General features: G+C 37.9%; 1 protein-coding gene across 2 annotated transcripts in view; it reads right to left on the reverse strand.

Annotated features, from left to right (window-relative positions):
• CNTNAP5 (contactin associated protein family member 5) overlaps positions 1-27,053 on the reverse strand; it is an 842,021-nt gene that overhangs the window by 296,210 nt on the left and 518,758 nt on the right. For both annotated transcript variants that reach the window (XM_059166599.1, XM_059166598.1), the window contains exon 12: positions 8,099-8,218. In XM_059166599.1, the coding sequence (XP_059022582.1) occupies positions 8,099-8,218 (120 nt within the window). The remainder of the gene's footprint in view (positions 1-8,098; positions 8,219-27,053) is intronic.

The following is a 27,053-nucleotide window of genomic DNA, read 5'->3' on the forward strand; positions in this document are numbered from 1 at the left end:
AATGCCTGATGATAGCTGTATAGGTCTAGATACACAAAATTGGGTTGGTATCCATCAAGAGAGAAAATAAATGTATTTTTTTTAGTGCTTCTAAACAAACAGTTTTGCATACCAATATGAAATTCTTCTGTGCAGAGGAAAAACACTGTAAGGCTGGGAAACATCTTTGAACATGGTGACAAGATGAACTGTTAACATTAAAAATGGCAAAATAGAAACTGTGTAAAGTAAGCTTAAATGTCAAGTTCTAAGGAATATCTTGTCAGAATGCCCCATTTTTTAATTCTGATTTATCAATACTAGAAGTTTCCCCTCACAAATGCTCCCTTGAGGCTCCTAGAACCTCAGAAATCTCACGGCACCTGCAGAAGGAGCACAGACTTTATTTCTGGCAAAAGGAGACAACTATATTTCACAGCTAGGATGATTACACAGTTATCTTCTATACTAGGACAAGCAGTGAGAGAGAATGAGGACATAATTAATAATCAAATCAGGGTGTTTGGTTACCCAATTTCATGACCATTTGCTCTTGGGGGCTGGGAAGTTGCATATATATTCTAACCCTCACATTAATTGTAAAGGCAGCTATTTTTAACATTTTCACTTCTTCATTTCACTGATAAGGAAACCAAGATCCGGAAATGCTAAATGACCTGTCCAAGGTCACGTAGCTGGAATGTGCCAGTACTAGAATCTGAATTCCAATGTGAATCCAAAACATGTGGTATTCCCACTGGTCATTCCTGTGTTTGAGGAAAAGAAGGGATTTGGGGAAGGCCATTAATGGGAACTCTTAAAGGCTATGGGGAACATGTGGGCACTTGCATTCTTGGATTTGTGGAAGACATAGCATGTAGTGGAAATGTCTCAAACCCAGTTAAATCAGATGTTGAGGCAGTAGCCACAGTTCCAAACTGCTCTTGATTTAATGGGATTAATCTAAGATAAATTAGCAAGATTGGGAAGAAAAAAAGGGGAAAGGTAATAATTAATCTTTAATTTGGCTGGGATTTTTCAGCGTTCCATTTACACTGAACTCATTGGAGCATACATAAAGCAGATTCAGGATTCATTACATCCTGTCCCTCATTTTCCATTAAGGAGCTCAAAGATCCATGGGAACACACAAGTAAACACTAGTGGGTTACAATGAAGTATGATTGGTGTCACGGCAGAAGTACACAGAGAGGAGAGGAGAGCACAGAACAAGAATACCTAAACTACAGGTACTCCAAATTTATTAGGCCCAGCTGTCTAGAGAAAAAGAGCCAACGGGATGTGAGTGTAATTATCTACCCAGACCTATATCTATCTAAGTCTATCTTCTGTTTCTCAATCAATCAACTGATCAGTTTCAAGAAATTGGGTCACAAGATCATGGAGGGTTTTTAAGTCCAATGCCTGCAGGGTAAACCAGAAAGCAAGAGACTTGGCAAAGAGCTGCAGTTGGAGTCTAAAGGCTATCTGCTGGCAGAATTTCTTTCTGCTTGGTAGAGATCAGGCTCTTTTCTACCAAGCCCTTGAATTTATCAGTTGAGGCCCATCCATATTTTGGAGGGTAATTTGCTTTACTCACAGTTCACTGATTTAAATGTTAATCTCATCCAAAAACAAAACAAAACAAAACAACATCAACAACCAAAAAAACACCCTCACTGAAATATTAGTGATAATTTTTGACCAAATATCTGGGTATCATGGTCCAGCCACGTTGAAACGTAAAATTAACCACTGTACTGAGGGAAGCAGGAAATACCTGAAAAGACTCATTCTCCTATTTTAAACCCCAATTTCCTGCACAGATTCCTCAAGGTTTCACTAATTTCAACTACTTTCTGTGCCCTGGTCTTTCTCTATTCCTATCTTCTCTTTATATTGATCCCAGTGCCTGCAACTCCCTCACTTCCTTATAGCCTCCAACTCACTCTGCAAGCCCAACTTGAATTTTCTTCCAGGAACCTAATGCTGAGTCCTCCTGGATTTCTTGTTGTCTTAAATGCACTCTCCCCTACTAGCCCAATTGTATTGACATAGCTAAGGATGACCACAAACGTCACATCATTGCTAAAATTATCCACACCCAATCTAGGAGATTTTTACAACCAACTAGTGGCACAGGGCCCAGGTGTGCCCTTTACCAAAACATTGTGTTTTAGTATGCCATGCCATGGTTTCCCTTAGTGGTCTCTGTGTCCCTCAGTTATTCACCAACTGATTGACTTACCAACTTTTAGTTTGTTAGCTTTCTTTGTCTTTTGTTCAGCTTGTGTTTCTCACATTCATCTTTTTTTAAAGATTTTATTTATTTGAGAGTGAGAGATAAAGTGGGAGGAAGGGCAGAGGGATAGGGGGAGGGGCATTACCAAGCAGACCCCATTCTGAACTTGGAACCAATTGTGTAGCTTGATCCCATTACTCTGAGATCAATGTAAGGTGCATTAGATCAATACCTGAGCTGATATCAAGTCGGATATTCAGCCGACTAAGCCACTCAAGCACCCCTCTTGCATTCTTCTTAACCTCACTCCCATATAACCTGCAAAGGGATGTATTTCTGCTTCAGTTTGGAATCTATTGAACAAATCCATGCTTCATATATTTGCATGCTTTGGGGATTTCACTGATAGCTCCTGCCTCACCACCATCCTTGCTCCTTGATGAATTCTAATCATTTTTTCCCCCAGACTTTTTTGCACAGTTCTTTAAACAGGCTAACACTGATATTTTCCATTTGCCCCCAACCAATGCACTCTCCATCTGCCTGCTGCCTTCTCTGTGCCCAGGAAGACTGATGAGAAACATTATATAAACAATTGCTCTTGCCTTCTGAATTCTAGCTGGGTTTGCTCAGTGAAGAAATAGGGAAGAGATTGGAAGGAACAAGGAGAGATGGAGCATTCCCCAAGCGCCTAGTTGGCTATTCCCCTACAGGAGGTCATAGTTCTCACAAGGCATGGCTTCTCCACATGCTGCCCTCCTTCTCACTCTGGTAACACTCCCTCCCTTCACCTTTATGCGCATGATGGTGGGAACAACCCCTCTGTTACTAGCTCTTCTCTGTAGTCCTCTTCCCATAATTTCCTGTTGTAGGCACACACTTTTGTAAACAGTCTCTAATTTGAGCAAGGCCTATAAGTGGTCTGCTGTCCTCAAGATAAGAGAACAGTGTTAAAGCCTATGCATGATATGACCATGGCATCTTCTGACTGGTGCTCAGAAAGTGGTTCATCTTTCATTCAGAGACAGTTAACTAGTCTGCATGTTCAGCAAGTGTCTATGATAAAACATTCCTTCTTTTCCCCAGAATTGACTTAGTAGATTTCCTTGCTTTGAAACTATAGTTTGGATTATGGACCTTCAACAGCTTTTGCTTGCCCCTACTCAAGAAAATGTGATCCTTTTCTACTCATTCAGCTTGATGAGTTCCTCAGTGTTCTAAACTCGCAACTCATCTTGGTGAGTTTGTTGGTCCCCATAAATATGCAGGCTTAGGGGACCTTTGGAATTTGTTCCTGACATTCATTTGCTCTTCCTGAAAGTGCTCTCCTTTGCCCTTTTTTCTGGGCAACTCCTACTCCCCACCTAGATCTTAGATCAAAAGCCCTTCCACTGTGCAGGAGGCTGGATTAGCTGTCCCTCCAGTGGACTCCCAGAACACTGTACACACCCTGTCGTGATCCTTATAATTGCTGTTGTTGCTTCTCCATGATTAACTTCTGAAGGAGACTGAAATGATACACTTATGGATTGAATTCTGTCCAAAAGGATGTGTGGAAGTACTAACCTTTGACCCCTGTGAACATGACTTTAGTTGGCAATAGGTTCCTTGCAAATGTAATCAATTTAAGATGAAATCAATTTAGGGTGGATCGTAATCCAATATGACTGATATCCTTACAAGAAGAGAAGAAACAGACACATGAAAGGAGAAGGCTAAGTGTGACTCTTTCCTACGGAAGCCGGGTGACAATCTGGGGAGGCAGTCACTGAAGTGCTGCTGCTAAGGCCTAGGAATGCCCATGGTTAGGCAAGCCAGCAGAAGCCAGAAAAGGCAAGGAAGAATTCCCCCCTACAGGGTACACAGGTAGTGTGTGTCCCTGTGGCACCTCGATGTTGGACTTCCAGCCTCCAGAACGGTGACACATATACTTCTAGGTATTTTTATGTCACTCAATTTGTTATAGCAGCCTGGAGATACTAATGCAGATGCTATTTTGTATCCTTCGCAGTCTGCAAAGTGCCTGAAATGTGTAAACTTATATTGGGCTGAATGGAATAGTAAATCATATATAGAGATGTTAGAAGTAGGCCAACTCTGCACTCCTGCAGAAACTTTTTATCTTCCTCATCCATAATTTCATTCAACACTCCACAGTGGGTTTTCCCTCTCTCCTACCCGCTAGTGCTGTGGTGAACCAACTCAGAACAACAGGCACACGGTCAAAATGTGTAGAAGTTCAGATTCGGTCCACTTTATAAATAAGCCTAATTACCCCCCTTAGGTTACTTCCATGAATTGGCATATTGTCCCCATGCAGAGATCTCACTGCTTTCCAGTGAATGGGGCCATTGCTTTGTGAATATGTGGAGAGCTCATCTTCCCAAGATCACCCGGTGCTAAGTAAGATGCACAGGCATAAATCCCCAGGGAGGAATAAGGTGCCACCTAGAATAAAAGAATGTGTCCCCCCAGGGCACATTGAGAAGACAGATGCAGTTGTGATTCAAATTTACTGTTTTCTGATCTAAAAACCTGTCCTTTACCCTCATGATACCTATTTGCAGGTGTGTGTAGATTTATTAGGAGAAACATCTTCTTTTCTGTCAAATCTCAAATGATCTCTAAAGGAATGCTAAATGAGGAAGGCCTGTGAGACCACCTGGCACCAGGTCCTTATTTTAGGATCCCAGGTCTTATTTATGTGCAACTAGGCAAGGGGCACTCAGCTGACTGGCACAAGGTGCAGAGAGAGAATCCAGGTCCCCTGCCGTTTGGAGCCATTTACACTCTCTGTGTGATTACCCCAGTGATGTTGCTCAAAAGTGCAGAGAACAGCAACTTTGTGTTTTCAGAAACTGGAGTTAAACACAGAACAAGTCACTCTCCCACCCCACTGCACACTGTTCTGTTCCCTCAGTTCCGATTGTCCATTCCCTTTCTCCCTCCTTCTCTCTCTTCCCTGGGTCACTTTGTTATACCTACACTGGTGTCACAAGTCACTCCTATTTAAGAACAAGTAACAATTATAAATACAAAAATATGTGTTTGATCATCATGATGTTTATGTATTAAAATGGGTGTCAGTTAAATATGAGAATTATGAAATTTAGCCTGTACAGAAGGTTTGTTTTTATTTTTTATTTTTTTTATTTTATTTTTTTTTTTAAAGATTTTTTTATTTATTAATTTGACAGAGAGAAATCACAAGTAGACGGAGAGGCAGCCAGAGAGAGAGAGGGAAGCAGGCTCTCTGCTGAGCAGAGAGCCCGATGCGGGACTCGATCCCAGAACTCTGAGATCATGACCTGAGCCGAAGGCAGCGGCTTAACCCACTGAGCCACCCAGGCGCCCGGTTTGTTTTTATTTTTATAGTTCTTCTAGAAAAACAAAAACAAATCAAAAGCAAAACCGATGCTCCACAACTACATGTAACCAAAACAGCATATGTCAAAGAAATCCCCAGTCATGTATTACCAAGCCTATGAAGTCCAGGACAAGATTCCAAGCTCCCCATTCTTTCAGTATCACATCAGCAAAATAGCAAATTTAAATACACGTAAGCATTCCTCTTTAGCCATTCCTGGACAAAATATCATACATAAGCCTGAAAGGTAGTCTTTTTAAAGTGGCAGGAAGCGCCATGTAAATGAGACCTATGAATCAATTATACCCTCTTTGTCACTGTGCTTATATTATTTTGAAGAGTTTAATAATTTAAGGCCGATTTAATGTATATATTTGATCTCAAAATATATTTTAATGACATAAGGGCAAGTCTATGCTTATCTATTAAATTCATGATTTTAAAATATATATTTAGAAATACGGGCACCTGGGTAGCTCAGTGGGTTAAGCCTCTGCCTTTGGCTCAGGTCATGTTCTCAGGGTTCAGGGATCAAGCCCCACATCAGGCTCTCTGCTTAGTGGGGAGCCTGCTTTGTCCTCTCTCTCTGCCTGCTGCCCTGCCTACTTGTTATCTCTCTCTTTCTCTCTCTGTCCAATAAATAAACAAACAAATAAATAAATAAATAAAACCTTAAAAAAAAACACACACACACATAAAAAATAAATAAATAAAAATATATGCACTCATAGAAGAGACACACATACACATTCACAGAAAAAAAAAAAATCCCAAGGAAATCCATATAATAAAATAACAGTAGTAATCTGTCGATTGTGGTTTAAAGGTGACTTTAACAATCTCTTCAGATCTTGCTTTTTTCGTTAAATTTTCTATAATTAATATTGACTTATTTTATAACAAAAGCAAAACATAAGCAATGCAAAGTACCCAATTAATCTTTGAGTGATATAAATTATTACTGCACCAGAAGGTTTTCTTTGCTTCCTGAGTCTCGACTATTAGTCCCAGTATTTATTACTTTGAGCAAGTCATGAAAATCTCATATTCTCTTTCTTTCTATGTAAGATAGAGATAAAAATATCTACCTCAGGTTTTTATTGTGAGGAGTGCAAGAGATGGTATTTGTAAATCTCAGTTCAGCTCCCAAAGTGGGTAACAGGGCATTTACTGAATTTGAATTTCTTAAACTAGAAAGTCTAAATTGTTAACAAGAATCACTGGAGTTCCGTGTGTTAATTCCATCTTGAAAATACTCAAGATACACAGAGAAAATTAGTTCTTCACCCATAGGTTAACACTACAGTTTACTATAACATAATTTCTAATTATGATATAGGGAAGTTGAGAAGCAGCCAGCACATATGCAATTTGGAGAGATGAATTATTAAGGAAATGCAATGAAATGCATCTAATTCTGTGTAACTAACATATTCTACAGAAGAAGTGTGGTTGTTTGTATCCAGAAGAACAAATCGGTAAGTGCCCGAAATCACCAGTTTTGAAATGCTTTTTTTGCTTTTCTACCTGCGATATTGCATGACATTTTCCCTGATACTACGGCCTCACAAATGAGAGTGGCTGTGTCTTAATTCTCTGCGTGTCTTCAGTGCCCCGGGCACCCTGTGGCTACAGAAAGAGCTTGGTGAATGTGCTTGCCTTGTTGCAAGGAAGCCTGAGGACTCAATGAGTCTTAATACCCTCCTTACTTTTCTGCTTTATTACATGATTCTGTTGTCATTTCTAAAGGCCAGTGCTTGAAACAAACACACAAAAATGTGTATGTGCTAATTAATGACACTCACAATGGAGAGGGTACTTGCACTGCTGTATTTTTAAGGAACTATTACATCAGGTTTTGGCTTTGAAGAATTATTTTTCAGAATAATTTAGTGATCGTATATTGTTTCTAAATCCATGCAATAATTAGTTCTTACTATGTCTTTGTGCACTTTAGAAAGGAGTGGCCAGGAAAATGCAAATAGCTCACTTTTCTTACTAAGCATCTATTGGATAAGTAGCCTGGCCAATTCCTCTGATATTCATGATTGTGTCTCATTTTCAACTCTGGGAGGAAGGAACTACTTTTCCCATTTCACTGATGAACAGCTGAAGCTCAGAGAGCATATCTGATTCACACCATCCTCAGGGCCAGACACGAATCATACTTTCCCACTCCCTGAGTCAGGGCTCCTTATTGATTTTGAGTTTTGTTTTTTTGTTTGTTTAGTTTTAAAAGAGTTTTAAGAGAGAAAACGTCCTTGGCAAGTTCTAAAGAAAATACCTCAGAGTTAATTCTTGATTTGACGGAGTGTGATCAAGACCATTAACTTCCTCTCTCATGAAGGTAACCCAGCTGTTAATGTCTATTACTTACTTAAATACCACCCCCCACCACAGAAATTGGTTCTCTAATTTTTTATTTATGAATGTCTTCTTCCTGTTGTCTTCCCTTTGCTTTGTACCATCCCATAGCTAGGTTAAGTATGAATGGGGTTTCTGATCCTTACCTGTGATGTTGCAATACACTTGGAGGGGTCCCAGTGGCCCGCTGCCATCAGAGTCGATGTAGAAGAAACCAGCTGTGTTCCCTTGGTGCCTGTACACCTCACAGGATTGCTCGTAGAGGGCTGAAAAGACACAAAGACAGCAGACATGAAGCTTTGCTTGGTTCTGGATATCACTCTGGAGGGATCAGTAACTCCTACTAATCGCTTACTTTCACTATTGATTCCACCCCCTTCTATAGCCTTCATTTCCCACTCCCCTTACCCAGGTCTTAGCAATCCAGTCTCCCAATACTTGGTGGAGTCACACATCCATTCCTCCTAGCATCCATTCTTCTGAACCACTCAGATGTTAGTTCCTCCAAAAAGTCTCCCCTTCTGTCAATTTTGGCCCTTTTCTCTGCTGACGTATGAGCCCTTACTCTGTACCCACAGAGTGTACTGAGCTAGGATCATCATATGCTGTTCTGTCCCCAACAGTGGTCACGGAAACTGTAAGAGCAATGGCCCTGTGCTGTGTGATGCTGTGTTCCAACACCTGGCACAATGCCACATTCAGAGAAATTCAAAAATGTTTGATGAATGGATGAAGACTGAATGAATATATATGATCATGACTTTTTTATTAACAAAATAAAATGACATTATCTTACTTCTCTATATCCAGAGCTCAATACAGTACCTAAAACAGAGCAGGTGTCCAACTAAGTTGAGTCTATTTGACTTAACAATATTCATTGTGTTTCTAACATGTGTCAATAGTGTGGTTGCCACCTGACAACAGACCATGAGTGAGGCAATCACTCTGTGCCACAGAAAGCTCACGGCCTGGCTATAGCCACACAGGTGGTTATGTGCACAGAAAGAGACAGACATGGGTGCCTTGAGATAGGGTACTTTGACCGATATGCAGATATGAGAAATTTATAAATCTCATTACAGTAACATGAATGAATTTGGTGACGTGTAAAGGAGGCATCTGCTGTCTCATGCATGAGAATGTAGAATGTCATCTGATGTTTTAGACAAAATGGTATAGCTCAGAGCAGCAAGTACATATCCAATTTATCCAATTATGTCATTCCCCCATGCTTAAAACACTTCAATGGCTCCCAAAGACTTTAAAGATATAGCACCAACTCCTCACCTTAGCCAACATGCCCCTGTGACTAATGCCCCATCCCAAAAATATGAAGCCGCACTTTGTCATGATCAAGTGTAAGGGGTGCCTCAGATAATTCATTACCAATAAAGTTCTAAAGCTTGAGAGGGTTTGACTTTTTCATAAATTAGAGTGAATTCAAGGTTATCTGTGTACTCCTATAATTCTCTCTTGCAGTCATGCACACTTTCTGAACCAGAGGCTATAGTTTGCATCACAGATACAAAGCATAACATATAGCTCATTTCTGTTTGCTCAAACCTGACACACCTGGGTGCGTACCAAACATAAGAGAGTCAGCTCTTATGTGCGTTATCCCTCTCACCACCCCTTCATTTCCAAGATGGTGGCGGTGTGAAAGGAGGTGCTGCTTTCACATGCAGAGTAAATACCACACAGGCAACAATGTGGGGGTTACATAGTGGTTAATAACTGTGAGCCCTGAAATCAGGCTACCACTTACACTCACTTATGGGAACTGGGAGAAGCCACTTCTCCTGTGGTACACAACCTCTAAGATAACTCATCTTGAATTCATATTTTGTTCCTGAAGTTCCTCAACTTGAGTGTAGGCTAGACTTATGGATGTGCCTCTAACAGATTATGACAGAGGTAATAGATGTCATTTCCAAGACTAGATTTTAAAAAGGTGATGGCTTCCATCTTGAGTGTTGCTAGATTACTTGCTGTCAGAGAAGCCAACTGCTCTGGTCTGAGGCTGCTGTAGGAAGAGGTCCACATGAATGAGCTTGGAGGCTTCTGGGTATGCCATGTGAGTGAGCTCTGAAGCAGACTGCCACAGTCAAACACCAACATGACTGCAGTATTAGCTAACATCTTAATTGCAACTCCAGGAGAGATTGAACCAGAAACACCCAGCTAAATTTCAAGAACCCAGGGAAAATATGAGGTAATAATATGTTGTTTTCAGATGTCAAGTTTTGTTATAAGTCATTATGTAGCAATACATAGTTAATAAACTCTCAAATAATTAATTTTATCATGGGGCTATAAGTATAAAAAAGAGCCTACCTTATACAACTAGTAAGGATTCAAAGAGATACTCAAGATAATCCCAAGGATCCTTATGAAAAACCAACAAGTCCTACCTCCTGCAAAGATGATGACTTTTAGTTCTTAGTTCATTCTTTTGGTATTAACTATTTGTATCTCTGAATAGCATGTCCAAACTGCTACTTCTTGATTTTTTTTTTCATTTATATAGGTTATGTTTTTTACTTATCAACACAAAGATAATAATTTGGCTTTTACTTAACCCCCCACATTCAAAGAACTTTCTATCCCCCATACCTCAAATATAGTTGCATTATAATTTTAGTTTGATTAGTGGTTACTGTTTACAGTGATGTGACAACATCCAAGCCACTCACAAATAACAAATCTTACAATGTGATTAATTTTCCTTTTATGAAACAAATGTAATTTTTCTCATAATTAATAACTGCATTATTCTCCCATTTGTCTAGTTGTCTATGTATTGGTCACAAATTTAACTCCTAATTCACTACCAAATCTCTAAAATGCCTCCCAAAATATTCATGTAACAACTAATATAGATGGATACCTAAGGAGAGAAAGGAAGAATGGGGGAGAAGGGACAGAGATGAAAGTTAAAACTTTCTGGATGTTTACATTTTAAATTTTGGAGGAGGAGGGGCAAGATGGCAGAGAAGTAGAAGATCTTGTTTCAACTGGTCCCCCGAATTGAACTAATTATCTACCAGAACACTCTGAAGACCCATGAAATCAGCCTGAGATGTAGGATTATACACTCCTGGATCTCTAAGGGGGCAGAAGACATCAGTAGAGAGGTAAAGCAGAATGGGAATGATCGGACTGATATAAGACAATAAACAGAAGGGGGAGGGAGCCACTAAAAGTGACCTACAGAAAGTAATACCCCAATAAAGAGTGCCCTGTGATTGGGGACCATGATTAACTTGGAGTCTTATTAAAAGCACTCAACAAGAGCAAAAGATATTAAGAGGCAACTGGTAGAATTGGGCTGTCACAGGCATGGGCCTAAGCCCACAGACTTAGGATGGCCACCAGTGGCAACCACCCATGCCAGAGAGTGCAGTGAAGCCTACAGGCAGTAGTCCCTGAGTCCCCAGATTTCTGCTGCTTGCACCACTACTCAGGTAGGCATACTCCTGCCAGCGCGCACTATGGAGTCTGATGCGGACACCAGCCAGCGCTCTCTAAAACAACAGCCTTTTGCATTCTGAATGTGCACTGCTTGACTGGGGTCTGAACCATGCTCCCCACCTATGCCTGACAGAACTCTGTGTGGCCACTAGCCAATGGTCTCTAAGTCCTGGTGAGAGTCTGAACACTCCCAGCCCAGGCTTAAAAACTCAGTGCACTATCTCTGGTTGGGATCTCTGGGGCTGGCAGCAACTTGCAAAACCCTGAGATCTGGATCCCCAGATCTGTTTTTTGCACATCCAGACACTTAATTGTGAAATTCATGAATGATAGTTTCAGACAGGAAGTCTTAAGCACAGCTAGGGGGAAGAGAATCCTTAAGTACAGAGGAAGGTCCATCAGAATAAGGTTAAACCTGTCCACAGAAGCATGGAAGGCCAGAAAGGGCTGGCAAGACACATTCAAGGCACTAAATGAGAAGAACATGCAGCCAAGATTACTTTATAAAGCAAGGCTGACATTCAAAATGGATGGTGAGATAAAGAGCTTCTAAGACTAGCAAGGTTTAAGAGTATGTGACCACCAAGCTGGCAGTACAAGAAATATTAATGAGGGTTCTGTAAAAGAAGAAAGAACCCAAGAGTGGCATAGAACAGAAATTTACAGAGATAATCTATAGAAACAAGGACTTCACAGGCAACATGATGTCAATAAAAACATATCTTTCAATAATCACTTTCTATGTGAATGGCCAAAATGCTCCCATAAAACAATGCAGTGTTGCAGATTGGATAAAATGGCAGGGCCCATCCATATGCTGTCTACAAGGGACCCCTTTGGAACCCAAAGACTGAAACCCATCCAGACTGAAAGTGAAGGGATGGAGAAGCATATTTCATGCCAATGGACCTCAAGAGAAAGCTGGGGTAGTGATTCTTATATCAGATAAATTAGATTTTAAACTAAAAACTATAGTCAGAGATAAAGAAGGACACTACATCATTCTTAAAGTGTCTATACACCAAGATTTAACAGTTGTAAATATTTATGCCCCCAAAATGGGAGCAGCCAAATACATAAGACTGTTAATCAAGATAAAGAGTATTGATATGAATTCATTAATAGTAGGGGATCTTAACATGCCACTTTCAATAATAGACAGATCATCCAGCAGAAAATCAATAAAGAAACAAGAACATTGAATGACACATTGGACTAGATGGACCTCATAGATACATATAGAACATTCCACCAGACAAGAACAGAATACTCATTCTTCTTGAGCACACAAGGAACTTTCTCCAGAATAAACCACATACTTGGTCACAAATCAGGGCTCAACTGATATGTTAAGATTGAGGCTCTTCCCTGCGTATTCTCAGACCACAGTGCTTTGAAACTGGAACTCAACCATGAGAAAAAGTATGGAAGGAATTCAAACACTTAGAAGCTAAAGACCACCCTGCTTAAGAATGTTTGGATCAACCAGGAAATCAAAGAAGAACTTAAACAATTCATGGAAGCCAATGAGAATGAAGACACATCAGTACAAAACTTATGGGATACAGCAAAGACAATCTTAAGGGGGAAATACATAGCCACCCAAACCTCACTCAAAAAAATTGAAAAATCCAGAAAACACCAGCTCTCTTTACACCTTAAAGAACTGGAGAATCAACAACAAATTAAGCCAACCTCACACACAAGAAGATAAATAATCAAGATTAGAGCAGAGATCAATGGGATAGAAACTAGAGAGACGATAGAACACATCAATGAAACTAGAAGCTGGTTTTTTGAAAGAATCAATAAGATTGATAACCTGCTGGCCAAACTAATCAGAAAGAAATAAGAGAGGACCAAAACTAATAAAATCATGAATGAAAAGGGAGAGATCATGACTAACACCAAGGAAATAGAAACAATCATTAGAAATTACTATCAATAGTTATATGCCAATAAGTCAAGCAACCTAGATGAAATGGATGCATTCCTGGAAACAGAAACTTCCAAAACTGAATCAGAAATAAACGGACAACCTGAATAGACCAATATGTAGTAACGAGATTAAAGCAGAGATCAAAAACCTCCCCAAATACAAGAATCCAGTGACTGATGAATTCCCTGGAGAATTCTACCAACATTCAAAGAAGAAATAATACCTATTCTCCTGAAGATGTTTCAAAAAATTGAAGCAGAAGGAAAACTCCAGACTCTTGATCACCAAACCAGGCAAAGACCCCACCACTTTGACAAAACAGGAAAAAGTATACAGTGGAAAAAAGACAGTCTCTTCAATAAATGGTGCTGGGAAAACTGGGCAGCTATATGTAGAGGAATGAAACTCGACCATTCTCTTACACAATACACAAAGATAAACTCAAAATGGATAAAAGACCTCAATGTGAGAGAGGAATCCATCAGAATCCTAGAGGAGAACATAGGCAGTAATCTCTTCGATATCAGCCACAGCAACTTCTTAAAAGATATGTCTCCAAAGGCAAAGGAAGCAAAAGTGAAAATAAACTTTTGGGACTTCATAAAAATCAAAAGCTTTTGCACAGCAGAGGAAACAGTCAAGAAAACAAAGAGGCAACCCATGGAATGGGAGAAGATATTTGCAAATGACAGTACAGACAAAAGGTTGATATCCAGGATCTATAAAGAGCTCCTCAAACTCAACACACACAAAACAGACAATCATATCAAAAAATGGTCAGAATATATGGACAGACACTTCTCCAATGAAGACATACAAATGGCTATCAGACACATGAAAAAATGTTCATCATCATTAGTCATCAGGGAGATTCAAATTAAAACCACATTGGGATATCACCTTACACCAGTTAGAATGGCCAAAATTAGCAAGACAGGAAACAACATGTGTTGGAGGGGATGTGGAGAAAGGGGAACCCTCTTACACTGTTGGTGGGAATGCAAGTTGGTGCAGCCTCTTTGGAGAACACTGTGGAGATTCCTCAAGAAATTAAAAATAGAACTTCCCTATGACCCTGCAATTGCACTACTGGGTATTTATCCCAAAGATACAGATGTAGTGAAAAGAAGGGCCATCTGTACCCCTATGTTTATAGCAGCAATGGCCACGGTCGCCAAACTGTGGAAAGAACAAAGATGCCCTTCAACGGACGAATGGATAAGGAAGATGTGGTCCATATACACTATGGAGTATTATGCCTCCATCAGAAAGGACGAATACCCAACTTTTGAAGCAACATGGACAGGACTGGAAGAGATGATGCTGAGTGAAATAAGTCAAGCCAGAGAGAGTCAATTATCATATGGTTTCACTTATTTGTACAGCATAATAAATAGCATGGAGTACATGGGGAGATAGAGAGGAGAAGGGAGTTGGGGGAAATTGGAAGGGGAGGTGAACCATGAGAGACTATGGACTCTGAAAAACATTCTGAGGATTTTGAAGGGGCGGGGGGTGGGAGGTCGGGGTACCAGGTGGTGGGTATTATAGAGGGCATGGATTGCATGGAGCACTGGGTGTGGTAAAAAAACAATGAATACTGTTATGCTGAAAATAAATAAATAAATAAATAAATAATATATATATAAATAAAAAATAAGAAAAAAGAAACATGTACTAGGGTAGTAGTAATAAAATCATCAGTACACAATTTGTCTTTAAAATGTCTCATAATAGAAAAGGAAGACCCATCTATATGCTACCAATAAGAGACTCATTTCCAATCTAAAGACCCATGCAGACTGAAAGTGAAGGGATGGAAAATTATGTATCATCCAAAACAATGTGAGAAGAAAGCCAGGGTAGCAATTCTCATATTAAACAAGATGACTTTAAAACAAAGACTGTAAGAAGAGACAAAAGAGGACGCTATATGATCAAAAAGAAAAAAAATCCAACAAGATAGAAAAATTGTGAATACTTACGCATCCAACATGAGAATATCCAAATACAAAAAGAGCTATTAAAGGATGGAACTGATAATAATACAGTAATAGTAGGTGACATTAACACCCTACTTACATCAATGGATAAATCATTCAAACAGAAAATCAACAAGGAAACAATAGTTTTGAATGACACATTGGACCAGATGGATCTAACAGATATATGCAGAACATAACATGCTAAAACAGCATATTCATACAAATTGTTATCAAGTGCACGTGGGACATTCTCCAGAATAGATAACATATTAATCCATAAAACAAGTTTCAACAAATTTAAAAAGATTTAAGTCACATCTTTTCCAACTGCAATGCTATGAAACTAGAAACCAAACACAAGAAAAAACTTGCTGGGGGTGGGGGTAAATACATGGAAGTTAAATAAGTTTCTACTAAACAATGAATGGGTCAACCAAGAAATCTAAGAGGAAATCAAGAAATACATGAAGAAAAATGAAAATGAAAACACAATGTTTCAAAATCTTTGGGATACAGCAAAAGTTGGTCTAACAGGGAAGTTTATAGCAATACAATCCTGACTCAAAAAGCAAGAAAAAACTTAAATAAATGACCTCTCCTTAAACCTAAAGAAACTAAAAAAAGAACAAACAAAACCCCAAACCACTAGAGGGAAGAAAATAATAAAGATTAAGCAGAGATAAGCAAAATAGAAACAAAGAAAGAAAAAGTAGAACAGATCAATGAAACCAGAAATTAGTTCTTTGAAAAGATCCACACAATTGATAAACCTTTAGCGGGACTTAGAGAAAGAAAGAGGACTCAAATAAGGAAAATAAGAAATGAAAGAGGGGAAATAACAACCAACATCACTGGGATTTAAAGGATCATTAGAAAATATCATGAAGAATTATATGCCAACAAATTGGACAACCTAGAAGAAATGGAAAAATTCCTAATAACATATAACTCCCCAAAACTGAATGAGGAATAGAAAGAGAATTTGAACAGACTCCTGACCAGCAATGAAACTGAATCCATTTTCAAAGAACTTGAAACAGAAGTCCAGGACCAGATGGCTTAAAAGGCAAATCAATCAAACACTTAAAGAATTATTAATACCTATTCTTATCAAACTATTCCAAAAAGAGAAGAGGAAGGAAGTCTTTGAAATGCATTCTATGAAGTCACCATTGACCTGATTCCAAAACAATAAAGACATAAATAAATAAATAGGCTAATATCATTGATGAACCTAGATGCAAAAATCCTCAGCAAAATATAAGCAAACTGAATCTAATAATACATTAAAAAAATCATTCACCATGATCAAGTGGGATTTATTCCTGGGATGCAAGAGTGATTCAATATTGCAAATCAATCATATCATATCAATTAAAATAAAGGATTAAAAATCATATGGTATTTTCAATAGATGCAGAAAAAGCATGCAATACACACACACACACACACACACAAAACACAAGAGCATAATTTTGGGGTATGTGAGTGGCTTAACTGGTTGAGCTTACAACTCTTGATTTCAGGGTAAATCATAATCTCAGAGTTGTGAGATTGAGTCCCATGCCTGGCTTTGGACTTACATCGAGTCTGCTTGAGATTCTCTCTCTCCCTCTCTCTCTGCCCCTCCCCACCTGCTCACACATATATCACACATTAACAGAAACAAAACAAAAACAGGAACAACAAAAAACCTAACAAAGTATGTTTAGAGGGAATATAACTCAACATACTAAAGTCTATACGTAAAAAATCAACAGCTAATATCATGCCTAATGGGGAAAATGTGACCATTTTCTCCTAAGATCAGGAACAAGGCAAGAATGTCCATACTCACCACTTTAGTCAACATAACCATAGCAATCAGACAAGAAAAAGAAATTAAAAACATCTAAATTATTAAGGAAGAAGTAAAATTTCACTATTTGCAGAGAACATGATACTATATATAGAAAACCTTAAAGAGTTCACCTAAAAACTACTAGAACTGACAAGTAAATTTAGTAAGGTCACAGGACACAAAATCAATACACAGAAATCCATTGCATTCTTATACACTAATAATGAAGGTACAGAAAGAGAATTTTTTTAAAAAATCTCATTTATAATTTCACCAAAATAATAAAATATCTAGGAATAAATTTAACCAAAAAGGTAAAAGGCCTGTACTATGAAAAATATAAAACATTAATGAAAGAAATTGAAGACTGCACAAATACAAAGATATTCAATGCTCATGGATTAGAAGAACAAATATGGTTAAAATGTCCATAATGCCCACAGCAATCTACAGATTTAATTCAGTCTCTATCAAAATACCAACAACATTTTTCACAGAACTAGAATAAACAATCCTAATATTTGTATGAAACCACAAGGACCCTGAAATAGGCAAAGCAATCTTGAAATAGAACAAAACTCTAAGTATCACAATTCCAGATTCAAGATATACTACAAAGGTGTAGTAATCAAAACAACTATGGTACCAGCACAGAAACAGACACATAGATCAATGGAATAGAACAGAAAGTTCAAAAATAAAACCAAGATTATAGCATTAATTAATCTTTGACAAATGAGGCAAGAATATAAAATGGGAAAATTCTCTCAAAAAAAAAAATAGTGTTGGGAAAACTGAACAGCTACATCCAAAATAATGAAACTGGATCACTTTCTTACACTATACACACAAATAAGCTCAGAATGGATTAAAGATCTAAATGTGACCTGAAACCATAAAAATCCTGGAAGAGAGCACAGACCATAATTTCTCTGACATAGGGCATAGCAAAAATTTTCTAGATAAGTCTCCTGAGGCAAAGAAAACAAAAGTAAGAATAAAGTATTCAGACCACATCAAAATTAAAAGTCTCTGTACAGCAGAGAAAATGATAAACAAAACTAAAACACAGCCTACTGAATGGGAGAAGATATTTGCAAATGATATATCTGATAAAACCAAATAATTCAATTAAAAATGGGCAGAAGACATTAAAAGACGTTTCACCAAAGAAGACAGAGATTGCCAGTAAACACATGAAAAGATGCTCAATATCAGTAATTAACAGGAAATGAAGATCAAAACTATAATGTTATATCACCTCACACCCATCAGGATGGCTAAAATAAAAAATACATAAAATAACAAATACTGGTGATAATGTAGAGAAAAAGGCACCCTCATGCACTGTTAGTGGGAATGCAAACCGATACAGCCAGTATGGTAAAACAGTATGGAATTTCCTCAGAAAATTAAAAATAAAACTATCATCTGATCTAATTATTTCACTGGGTGTTTTCCAAAAGAATATTAAAACACAATTTGAAAAGATATATGCACCCCTATGTTTACTGTAGCATTACTTAAATTAGCCAAATTATAGAACCCTTCCGACTGTCCATTAGTGGATGAATGGATAAAGAAGATGTAGTATTTATACACAGGGGAGTATTATTCCACCATGAAAAACAATGAAATTTTACCACTTATAACAACATGGATGGCTCTAGAAAATATAATGCTAAAAGTGAAATAAACCAGTCAAAGAAAGACAAATACCATATGATTTCATTCATATGTGCAATTTAAGAAAAAGTAATAACAACAGCAGCAAATGAACAAAGAAAAAAGAGACAACTCAAAAAACAGACTCTTAATGATATAGAGAATGAACTGCTGGTTACGAAGGGAGGCAGCTGAAGGAATGGGTGAAATAGATGAAGGGGATTAAGAGTATACTTATTGTGATGAGTACTGAGTAATGTATCGAATTGTCAAACCACTACATTGTATACCTGAATCTAATAACTAACACGATACTATTTGTCTACTATACTGGAATTAAAATAAAAAAAAAAAAAAAAGAAAATGCATTGCTTCATCTTAAAAAACAAAAGAAATGAGGTGAATAGTAACAACAAAAATCACAGCATATTAATAAACGTTGAAACTGAGTGAAAGGTACAAAGAGAACAACTGTACTATTCTATCATTTTGTGCATGTGTTTGAAAATGTGTGTCATAATAAAATTTTTCTCTGAATATTTGGGCATTTCAGGTATTCTGTGGATTTCAGTCTCTTTGAAAAATTATCTTCTGGATCTTTCTGTCCTGATACAATATGAATGGTATGGTTTCCATCTAGTGTACAGCTGTCTCCCTGGTCAAATCACCAACATGCCAGGCATTTCCCTCCTCCCCTCTTTTTTAAAGATTTACTTATTTATTACCCAGGAGTTCCACCAGGTATTTCTTCTTAAAAATGGCTTCCTAAGGGGACCTGAGTAGTTCAGTTGGTTAAGCATCCAACTCTTGATTTCAGCTCAGGTTATGATCTCAGGGCCATGAGATCGAACTCTGAATCAGGCTTTGAATTGTGCATGGGACCGGCTTAGGTTTCTCTCTCTCCTTCTTCTTCTGATGCCCCCCACCACAACCCCCATTCCCTTCCTATCTCCCTTTCTCTCTAAAAGAAAGAAAAATACTGGTTTTCTCACTCAGCACAATGAAATACACTCTTGAAATACACTCAAGTCATTTCATGTATCAATATTTTAATTTCTTAGTGGCTTACTATGATATGGACATACCACAATTTATTTAATATTAATCAAATGTCTATCAAATAAACTAAAGTTCATTTGTTGGGTTTTCCAGTTTAGAGGTACCTCAATTGTAGCATTTAAAAAAAAATCCAGTGTTTTTTTCCTTTTTAAATTTTTTTTAATAGCATGCAATTTTTTAAAGATTTTATTTATTTGGGGGGTGCATAAGAGTGAGGGAGGGGCAGAGGGTGAAGCAAGCTCCCCTCTTAGCTGGGAGGCTGATGCGGGCCTTGATCCCAGTACTCTAGAAGCAAGATCTGAACAGAAGGAAGACCCAGGCACCCCATTACCATGTTATTCTTGATTTACTGATATAATATATCTCTAATATCCCTAAGAATATTAACTATAATATAGTTTCTTTTTTGACATTTTTTTTCTGTGTACATTGTTTCTCCAAGTAGTGTGTGTGTGTGTGTGTGTGTGTGTGTGTGTTTAGTTGTATTATTTTGTGTTTTGTTTTGGTCTCCATCTTATCAGTCAGGTTAGATTATTTTCTGGGATGTCAGATGCTTTTCTATAGTCCCCCATTAAATCAGTGGTCTCTAAAATACTGACTGCTTTCAGAAAATATCTGTAGTTTGCTCTCCATATACTTTACTATAAGTTTATCTGCTTGGACCATTTCATGGGAAACCCCTAAAGACAAGTCAGTGACTTTCAATATGTTCTTTTGGTCTTAGATTCTGTGATTGAGAGGGATATTTTACATGGGATTTGGAAGGTGCAAGTGACACATCAAACATCTATTTCATGATCGTAGTGCTATGGAGATCACACATGTTTTCACTTATCTTCTGACTTAAGTTGTTAACAAAGGGCAGCCAAGTCAAGCCAGCTGCTCCTCCAGATGGAATATTTCCTCCTTCAACTTCTCTAATTTTTGGCCATGTGCATTTTTAGATCTCATGATCACTCCATTACAAAGTTGAAGATCTGGTGGTGGTATGGGCCCAGAATCTTCTCTGATCAGCTACAGGTGAAACAAATACACCATACACAATTATTGAAAACTCATTTTTCAGTAACTCCATGTTAAGATCTCAGAAAATAAAATAAAAAAGACACGATTCTAGATATCAAAAAATTCAGGATCTTCAACTTACCAAAACTACCCCAATATAGATAGAAAAATATAAAAGACCAATTTCTATAAAATAAAGAGAAAAACAAGTTTTTAAAGAGTACCCATAGGAAACTCTGTTGTATCAAGTAATAAGTGTTAAATCATATAATTTCTCCAGAGAGAGCAAAATGGTGGAGGAGTAGGAGATCTAAATATCACCACTTAAATATCATCAGGAACCAGGAGTTCAGCTAGGTAATTATCAAACCACTCTGAACACCTACAAACTCAACAGGAGATTGAAGAGAAGAAGAGCAGCAATTCTAGGAACAGAAAATCGGCCACTTTCTGGAAGGTAGGATGTGTGGAGAAGTGAATCTGTGGCAATATATGGGAAGAGAGACCACAGGGGTAGCGCCAGCTCCAGGAAAGTGTAGATCAGCAAAGCACAATACAGGAACTTTTGGAAGTCTGCTCCACTGAGGGACATTGCTAGAGAAACTAAGCATGGGTGGAGCCCTTGTGGGGACATGTGGTCTCAGGACACATTGGGCCACAGAAAGACCCGGGGTACCTGAGTGTGGCAGAGGTCCCAGGTACCAAAGTGGGGAAGCTGGTTGCAGAGACAGAGCCAAGGAGTGGGCTGTCAGCTCAGGGTTACCTTAAACATTGATCCAAGGCACATTCAGACCATTACTCTTTGATCAGGGACCCCACAACTGGCAGATCTGGAGAGATCCCCTCCTTCCTCCTCTAAGAAGAGCAGTGTGGGAGTACACTGCAGGAATATGCTAGTTTTGGAGACTCCAAATGAGGCCGTGCACCAGAGGTAGAAATACTAAGTCATGGTCTGGGTGAGCACAGAGTGCAGCCAGAGATTAGGGAGATGAGAGTGACTGACTTCTTTACTCTGAGGGTGAACTGATGAGTGGGATCCTGAGCTCTCAACTCCTCTAGGCTGCACCAGAGGTAGAAATGCTAAGTCATGGTCTGGGTGAGCACAGAGTGCAGCCAGAGATTAGGGAGATGAGAGTGACTGACTTCTTTTCTCTGAGGGTGAACTGATGAGTGGGAGCCTGAGCTCTCAGCTCCTCTAGGCTGGAGATTGGGAGCCTGTCATCTTCATTCTCCTCTTCCAAAGCTGTACGGGGAGTGTTCATGGAACAAAAGCTACCAAGAATGAAACGGAGCAGATTCGCTCTCTGAACCAGCCCCCTTAGCCTGGCTCCTGGCAAGGGTGGTGTAATTCCACCTGCATCAAAGACATTTCAGAATCAGTATAACAGGCCCCTCCCCTGGAAGATCAACAAGAACATCCAGCCAAGACCAAGTTCACCTATCAATGAGAACTGCAAAACTTCAGAAATATAGGAATACAGCATATAGAATTCATGGCTTTTCACATGATTCTTTAGTCTTGCAAAGTTAAATCTTTTAAATTTTATTTTTTTCTTACTCTATTTTTTTAAAGATTTTATTTATTTGTCAGAAAGAGAGAGGGAGAGAGAGCGAGCACAGGCAGACAGAATGGCAGGCAGAGGCAGAGGGAGAAGCAGGCTCCCTGCTGAGCAAGGAGTCTGATGTGGGACTCGATCCCAGGACGCTGGGATCATGATCTGAGCCGAAAGCAGCTGCTTAACCAATTGAGCCACCCAGGAATCCCTCTTACTCTATTTTTTTAAAATTTTCCTTCATCCTATTTTAACATTTTTAATTACTTTATCAATAACTTAATTTTTTTAAATTTTCATTGTTATATTCATATTCTATCCCTTCATTGCATTTGACATTATTTTTTGTATACATATACGTTTTCCTTTCTTTAAAATTTTGAGATAAAGTTTCTTCTGATAGATCAAAATATACCCTAAATCTAGAGCATGGCTTTGTTTTAATCTCCAGCTTGATCACATTCTTTTCTCTTTTATTTTCTTTTTTTAACCAACTTCTTATATTATCAATTGCTTTTCTAGAACCTCTTTTATATGTTCATCTTCACAGTCATTTTCCATCCCTTCATCATATTTACCCTTATTTTTGTATATATATATAAGTCTTTCTTCCTTTAAAATTTGGAAGATGGTTTCTTCTAACAGACCAAAATATACCCAAAATCAAGTGTGTGTGGCCCTGTTCCACTCATGAGTCTAATAAATATATATATATATATATATATATATATATATATATATTCCCCCCCCTTCTTCTCCCCCAAGTTCTGATTTGGTTAGTGTGTATTTTTCTGGGGTTGCTATGACCCTTTTAGTACTTTGTTCTCTCATTCATCTATTCTTATCTGGATGAAATGACAAGGCTGAAAAACTTACCTCAAATAAATAAATAACAAGAGGCAGTACTGATGGCTAGGGACCTAATCAATATGGACATTAGTAACATGTCAAAACGAGTTCAGAACAACAATTATCAAGGTGCTAGTTGGGCTTGAAAAAAGCATGGAAGATATTAGCAAATCCCATTCTAGAGAAATAAAAGCCCTTTCTGGAAAAATAAAAGAACTAAAATCTAGTCAAGTTGAAAAATGAAAAGCTATTAATGAGGTGCAATAAGAAAAAATGGAGACTCTTAGTGCTAGGATAAATGATGCAGAAGAGAGAGTTAGTGATAAAGAAGACCAAATGATGGAGAATAAAGAAATTGAGAAAAAGAGAAACAAAGAACTACTGCACCACAAGGGGAGAATTTGAGATGTAAGTGATACCATCAGCCAAAACAATATTGGAATAATTGGGATCCCAGAAGAAGAAGGAAGACAGAGTGGGGAAAAAATGTATATTGGAGCAAATTATAGTACGGAATTTCCCTAATTTGGTGAAGGGAACATGCATCAAACCCAGGAGGAACAGAGAACCATTTCAAAGTCAATAAAAATCGGTCCACAGACCATCATCTAATAGTAAAACGTATAAGTCTCAGTGACAAAGAGAAAATCATGAAAGCAGCTTCTGACAAGAGGTCTGTAACACAAAATGGTAGAAATATTAGACTGGCAGAAGACCTATCCACCAAGACCTGGCAGGCCAGAAAGGACAGGCATGATACATTCAGAATACTAAAAGAGAAAAATATGCAACCAAGAGTACTATATCCAGCTGGGCTGTTATTGAAAAAAGGAGAGATAAAAAGCTTCCAGGGCAAACAAAAACTAAAAGAATTTTCAAACACCAAACCAGCCCTACAGAAAATATTGAAAGAGGTCCTCTTAGCAAAGAAAGAGACTAAAAGAAACAGACTAGAAAGGAACAGAGACAATATACAGTAACAGTCACCTTAGAGGCAATACAGTGGCACTGAATTCATATCTTTCAATAGTTACCCTGAATGTAAATTGACTAAATGCCCCAATCAAAAGACACAGGATATCAGAATGGATAAGAAAACAAGATCCATTGATATGCTGTCTATAAGAAACTCATTTTAGACCCAATGTCCTCTTTATATTTAAAGTGAGGTGGTGGAAAACAATTTATCATGCCAATGGAAAAAACAAACAAACAAACAAACAAAAAACAAAAACAAATCAAAAACCTGGGATGGCAATCCTTATATTAGATAAATTAGATTTTAAGCCAAAAACTATAATAAGAGATGGGGAAGGACACTATATCATACTTAAAGGGTTTGTCCAACAAGAAGATCTACCAATTTTAAATATCTATGCCTGTAACATGGGAGCAGCCAATTGTATAAACCAACTAATAACAAAATCAAAGAAACACATTAATAATAAGAGCGCCTGGGTGGCTCAGTGGGTTAAAGCCTCTGCCTTCAGCTCAGGTCATGATCCCAGGGTCCTGGGATCAAGCCCCGCATCTTGCTCTCTGCTCAGCAGGGAGCCTGCTTCCTCCTCTCTCTGCCTACTATTGATCTTTGTCTGTCAAACAAATAAATAAAATCTTTTAAAAAATAATAATAATACAATAATAGAAGGGTACTTTAACACTCCCTTCACTGACATGGACAGATCCTCTAAGCAAAAGATCAACAAGGAAATGAAGGTTTTTAAATGATACACTGGACCAGAAGGACATCACAGATATATTCAGAACATTCCATCCCAAAGCAAGAGAATACACATTTTTCTACAGTACACACGGAACATTCTCCAGAATAGATCACACCCTAAGTCACAAATCAGATCTTGACTGGTACCAAAAGATTGGGATCATTCCCTGCATAGTTTCAGGCCACAATGCTTTGAAACTAGAACTCAATGACTAGAGAAAAGTTGGAAAGAACTCAAATAGATGGAGGCTAAAGATCATTCTATTAAAGAATCAAAGTTTCAACCAGGAAATTAAAGAAGAATTGAAAAAAATCATGGAAACAAATGATAATGCATACACAACTGTTCAAAATCTGTGGGACACAGAAAAGGCAGTCCTGAGAGGAAAGTATATAGCAATACAAACCTTTCTCAAGAAACAAGAAAGGTCTCAAGTACACAACCTAACCCTACACCTAAAGGAGCTGGAGAAAGAACAGCAAAGAAAGCCTAAACCCAGCAAGAGAAGAGAAATAATAAAGATCAGAGCAGAAATCAATGAAATAGAAACCAAAAGAAAAGTAGAACAAATCAATGAAACCAGGAGCTGGTTCTTTGAAAGAATTAATAAAATTGGTAACCCCCTGGCCAGACTTAACAAAAAGAAAAGAGAAAGGACCCAAATTAACAAAATCATGAATGAAAGAGGAGAGATCACAACCAACCAAAAGAAATACAAACAATTATATGAACATACTATGAGCAAATATACACCAGCAAATTTAATGATATGGAAGAAATGGATGCATCCCTAGAGACATATAAACTACCAAAACAGAACCAGGAAGAAATAGAAAACCTGAACAGACCCATAGCCAGTAAGGAGATTGAAGCAGTCATCAAAAATCTCCCTGCTAAAAAACAAACAAACAAACAAACAAAAAAACATAGGGCCAGACTGCTGCCCAAGAAAATTCTGCCAAACATTTAAAGAAGAATTAGTACCTATTCTCCTGAAACTGTTCCAACAAGTAGAAATGGAAGGAAAACTTCCAAAGTCATTTTGTGAGGTCAGCATTACCTTGATCCCAAAACCAGACAAAGACTCCTTCAAAAAAGGAGAATTACAGATCAATATCCTTGATGAAGACAGATGCAAAAATTCTCACCAAAATAATAGCCAATAGGATCCAACAGTACAGTTAAAGGGTTATTCACCATGACCAAGTGGATTTATTCCCAGGCTGCAAGTTTGGCTCAATGTCCACAAATCAATGAATGTGATATAATACACTAATAAAAGAAAGAACAAGAACCATATGATACTCTCAATAGATGCTGTCAAAGCATTTTAAGAAAGTACAACATCATTTCTGGATCAAAATTCTTTACAATGTTGGGATAGAGATGCATACCTCAATATCATCAAAGCCATTTATGAAAAACCCACAGTGAATATCATTCTCAATGAGGAAAAACTGAGAGCTTTTCCCCTAAGGTCAAGAACATGGCAAGGCTGTGTATTATCTCCATTGCTATTCAACATAGTACTAGAAGTCCTAGCCTCAGCTATCAGATATTAAAAAGAAATAAACAAACCAGCAAAGAAGAATTCAAACTCTCACTCTTTGCAGATGATATCATACTTGGAAAACCCAAAAGCCTCTACTCCAAAACTGCTAGAACTCATACAGGAATTCAGTAAAGTGTCAGGATATAAAATCGATGCACAGAACTCAGTTGCATTTCTATACACCAAGAACAAGACAGAAGAAAGAGAAATTAAGGAGTCAATCTCATTTACAATTGCACCCCAAATCACAAGATACCTAGTAATAAATCTAATCAAAGAGGCATAGAACCTGTACTCTAAAAACTATAAAGTACTCATGAAAGAAATTGAGGAAGACACAAAGAAATGGGAAAACTTTCCACACTCATGGATTAGAGCAAATATTGTGAAAATGTCTATGCTACCTAAAATATTCTACACATTTAATGCAATACCTATCAAAATGCCATCAATTTT

The sequence above is a fragment of the Mustela lutreola genome, chromosome 3 (assembly GCF_030435805.1).
Source record: "Mustela lutreola isolate mMusLut2 chromosome 3, mMusLut2.pri, whole genome shotgun sequence".
In the NCBI taxonomy this organism is placed as follows: Eukaryota; Metazoa; Chordata; class Mammalia; order Carnivora; family Mustelidae; genus Mustela; species Mustela lutreola.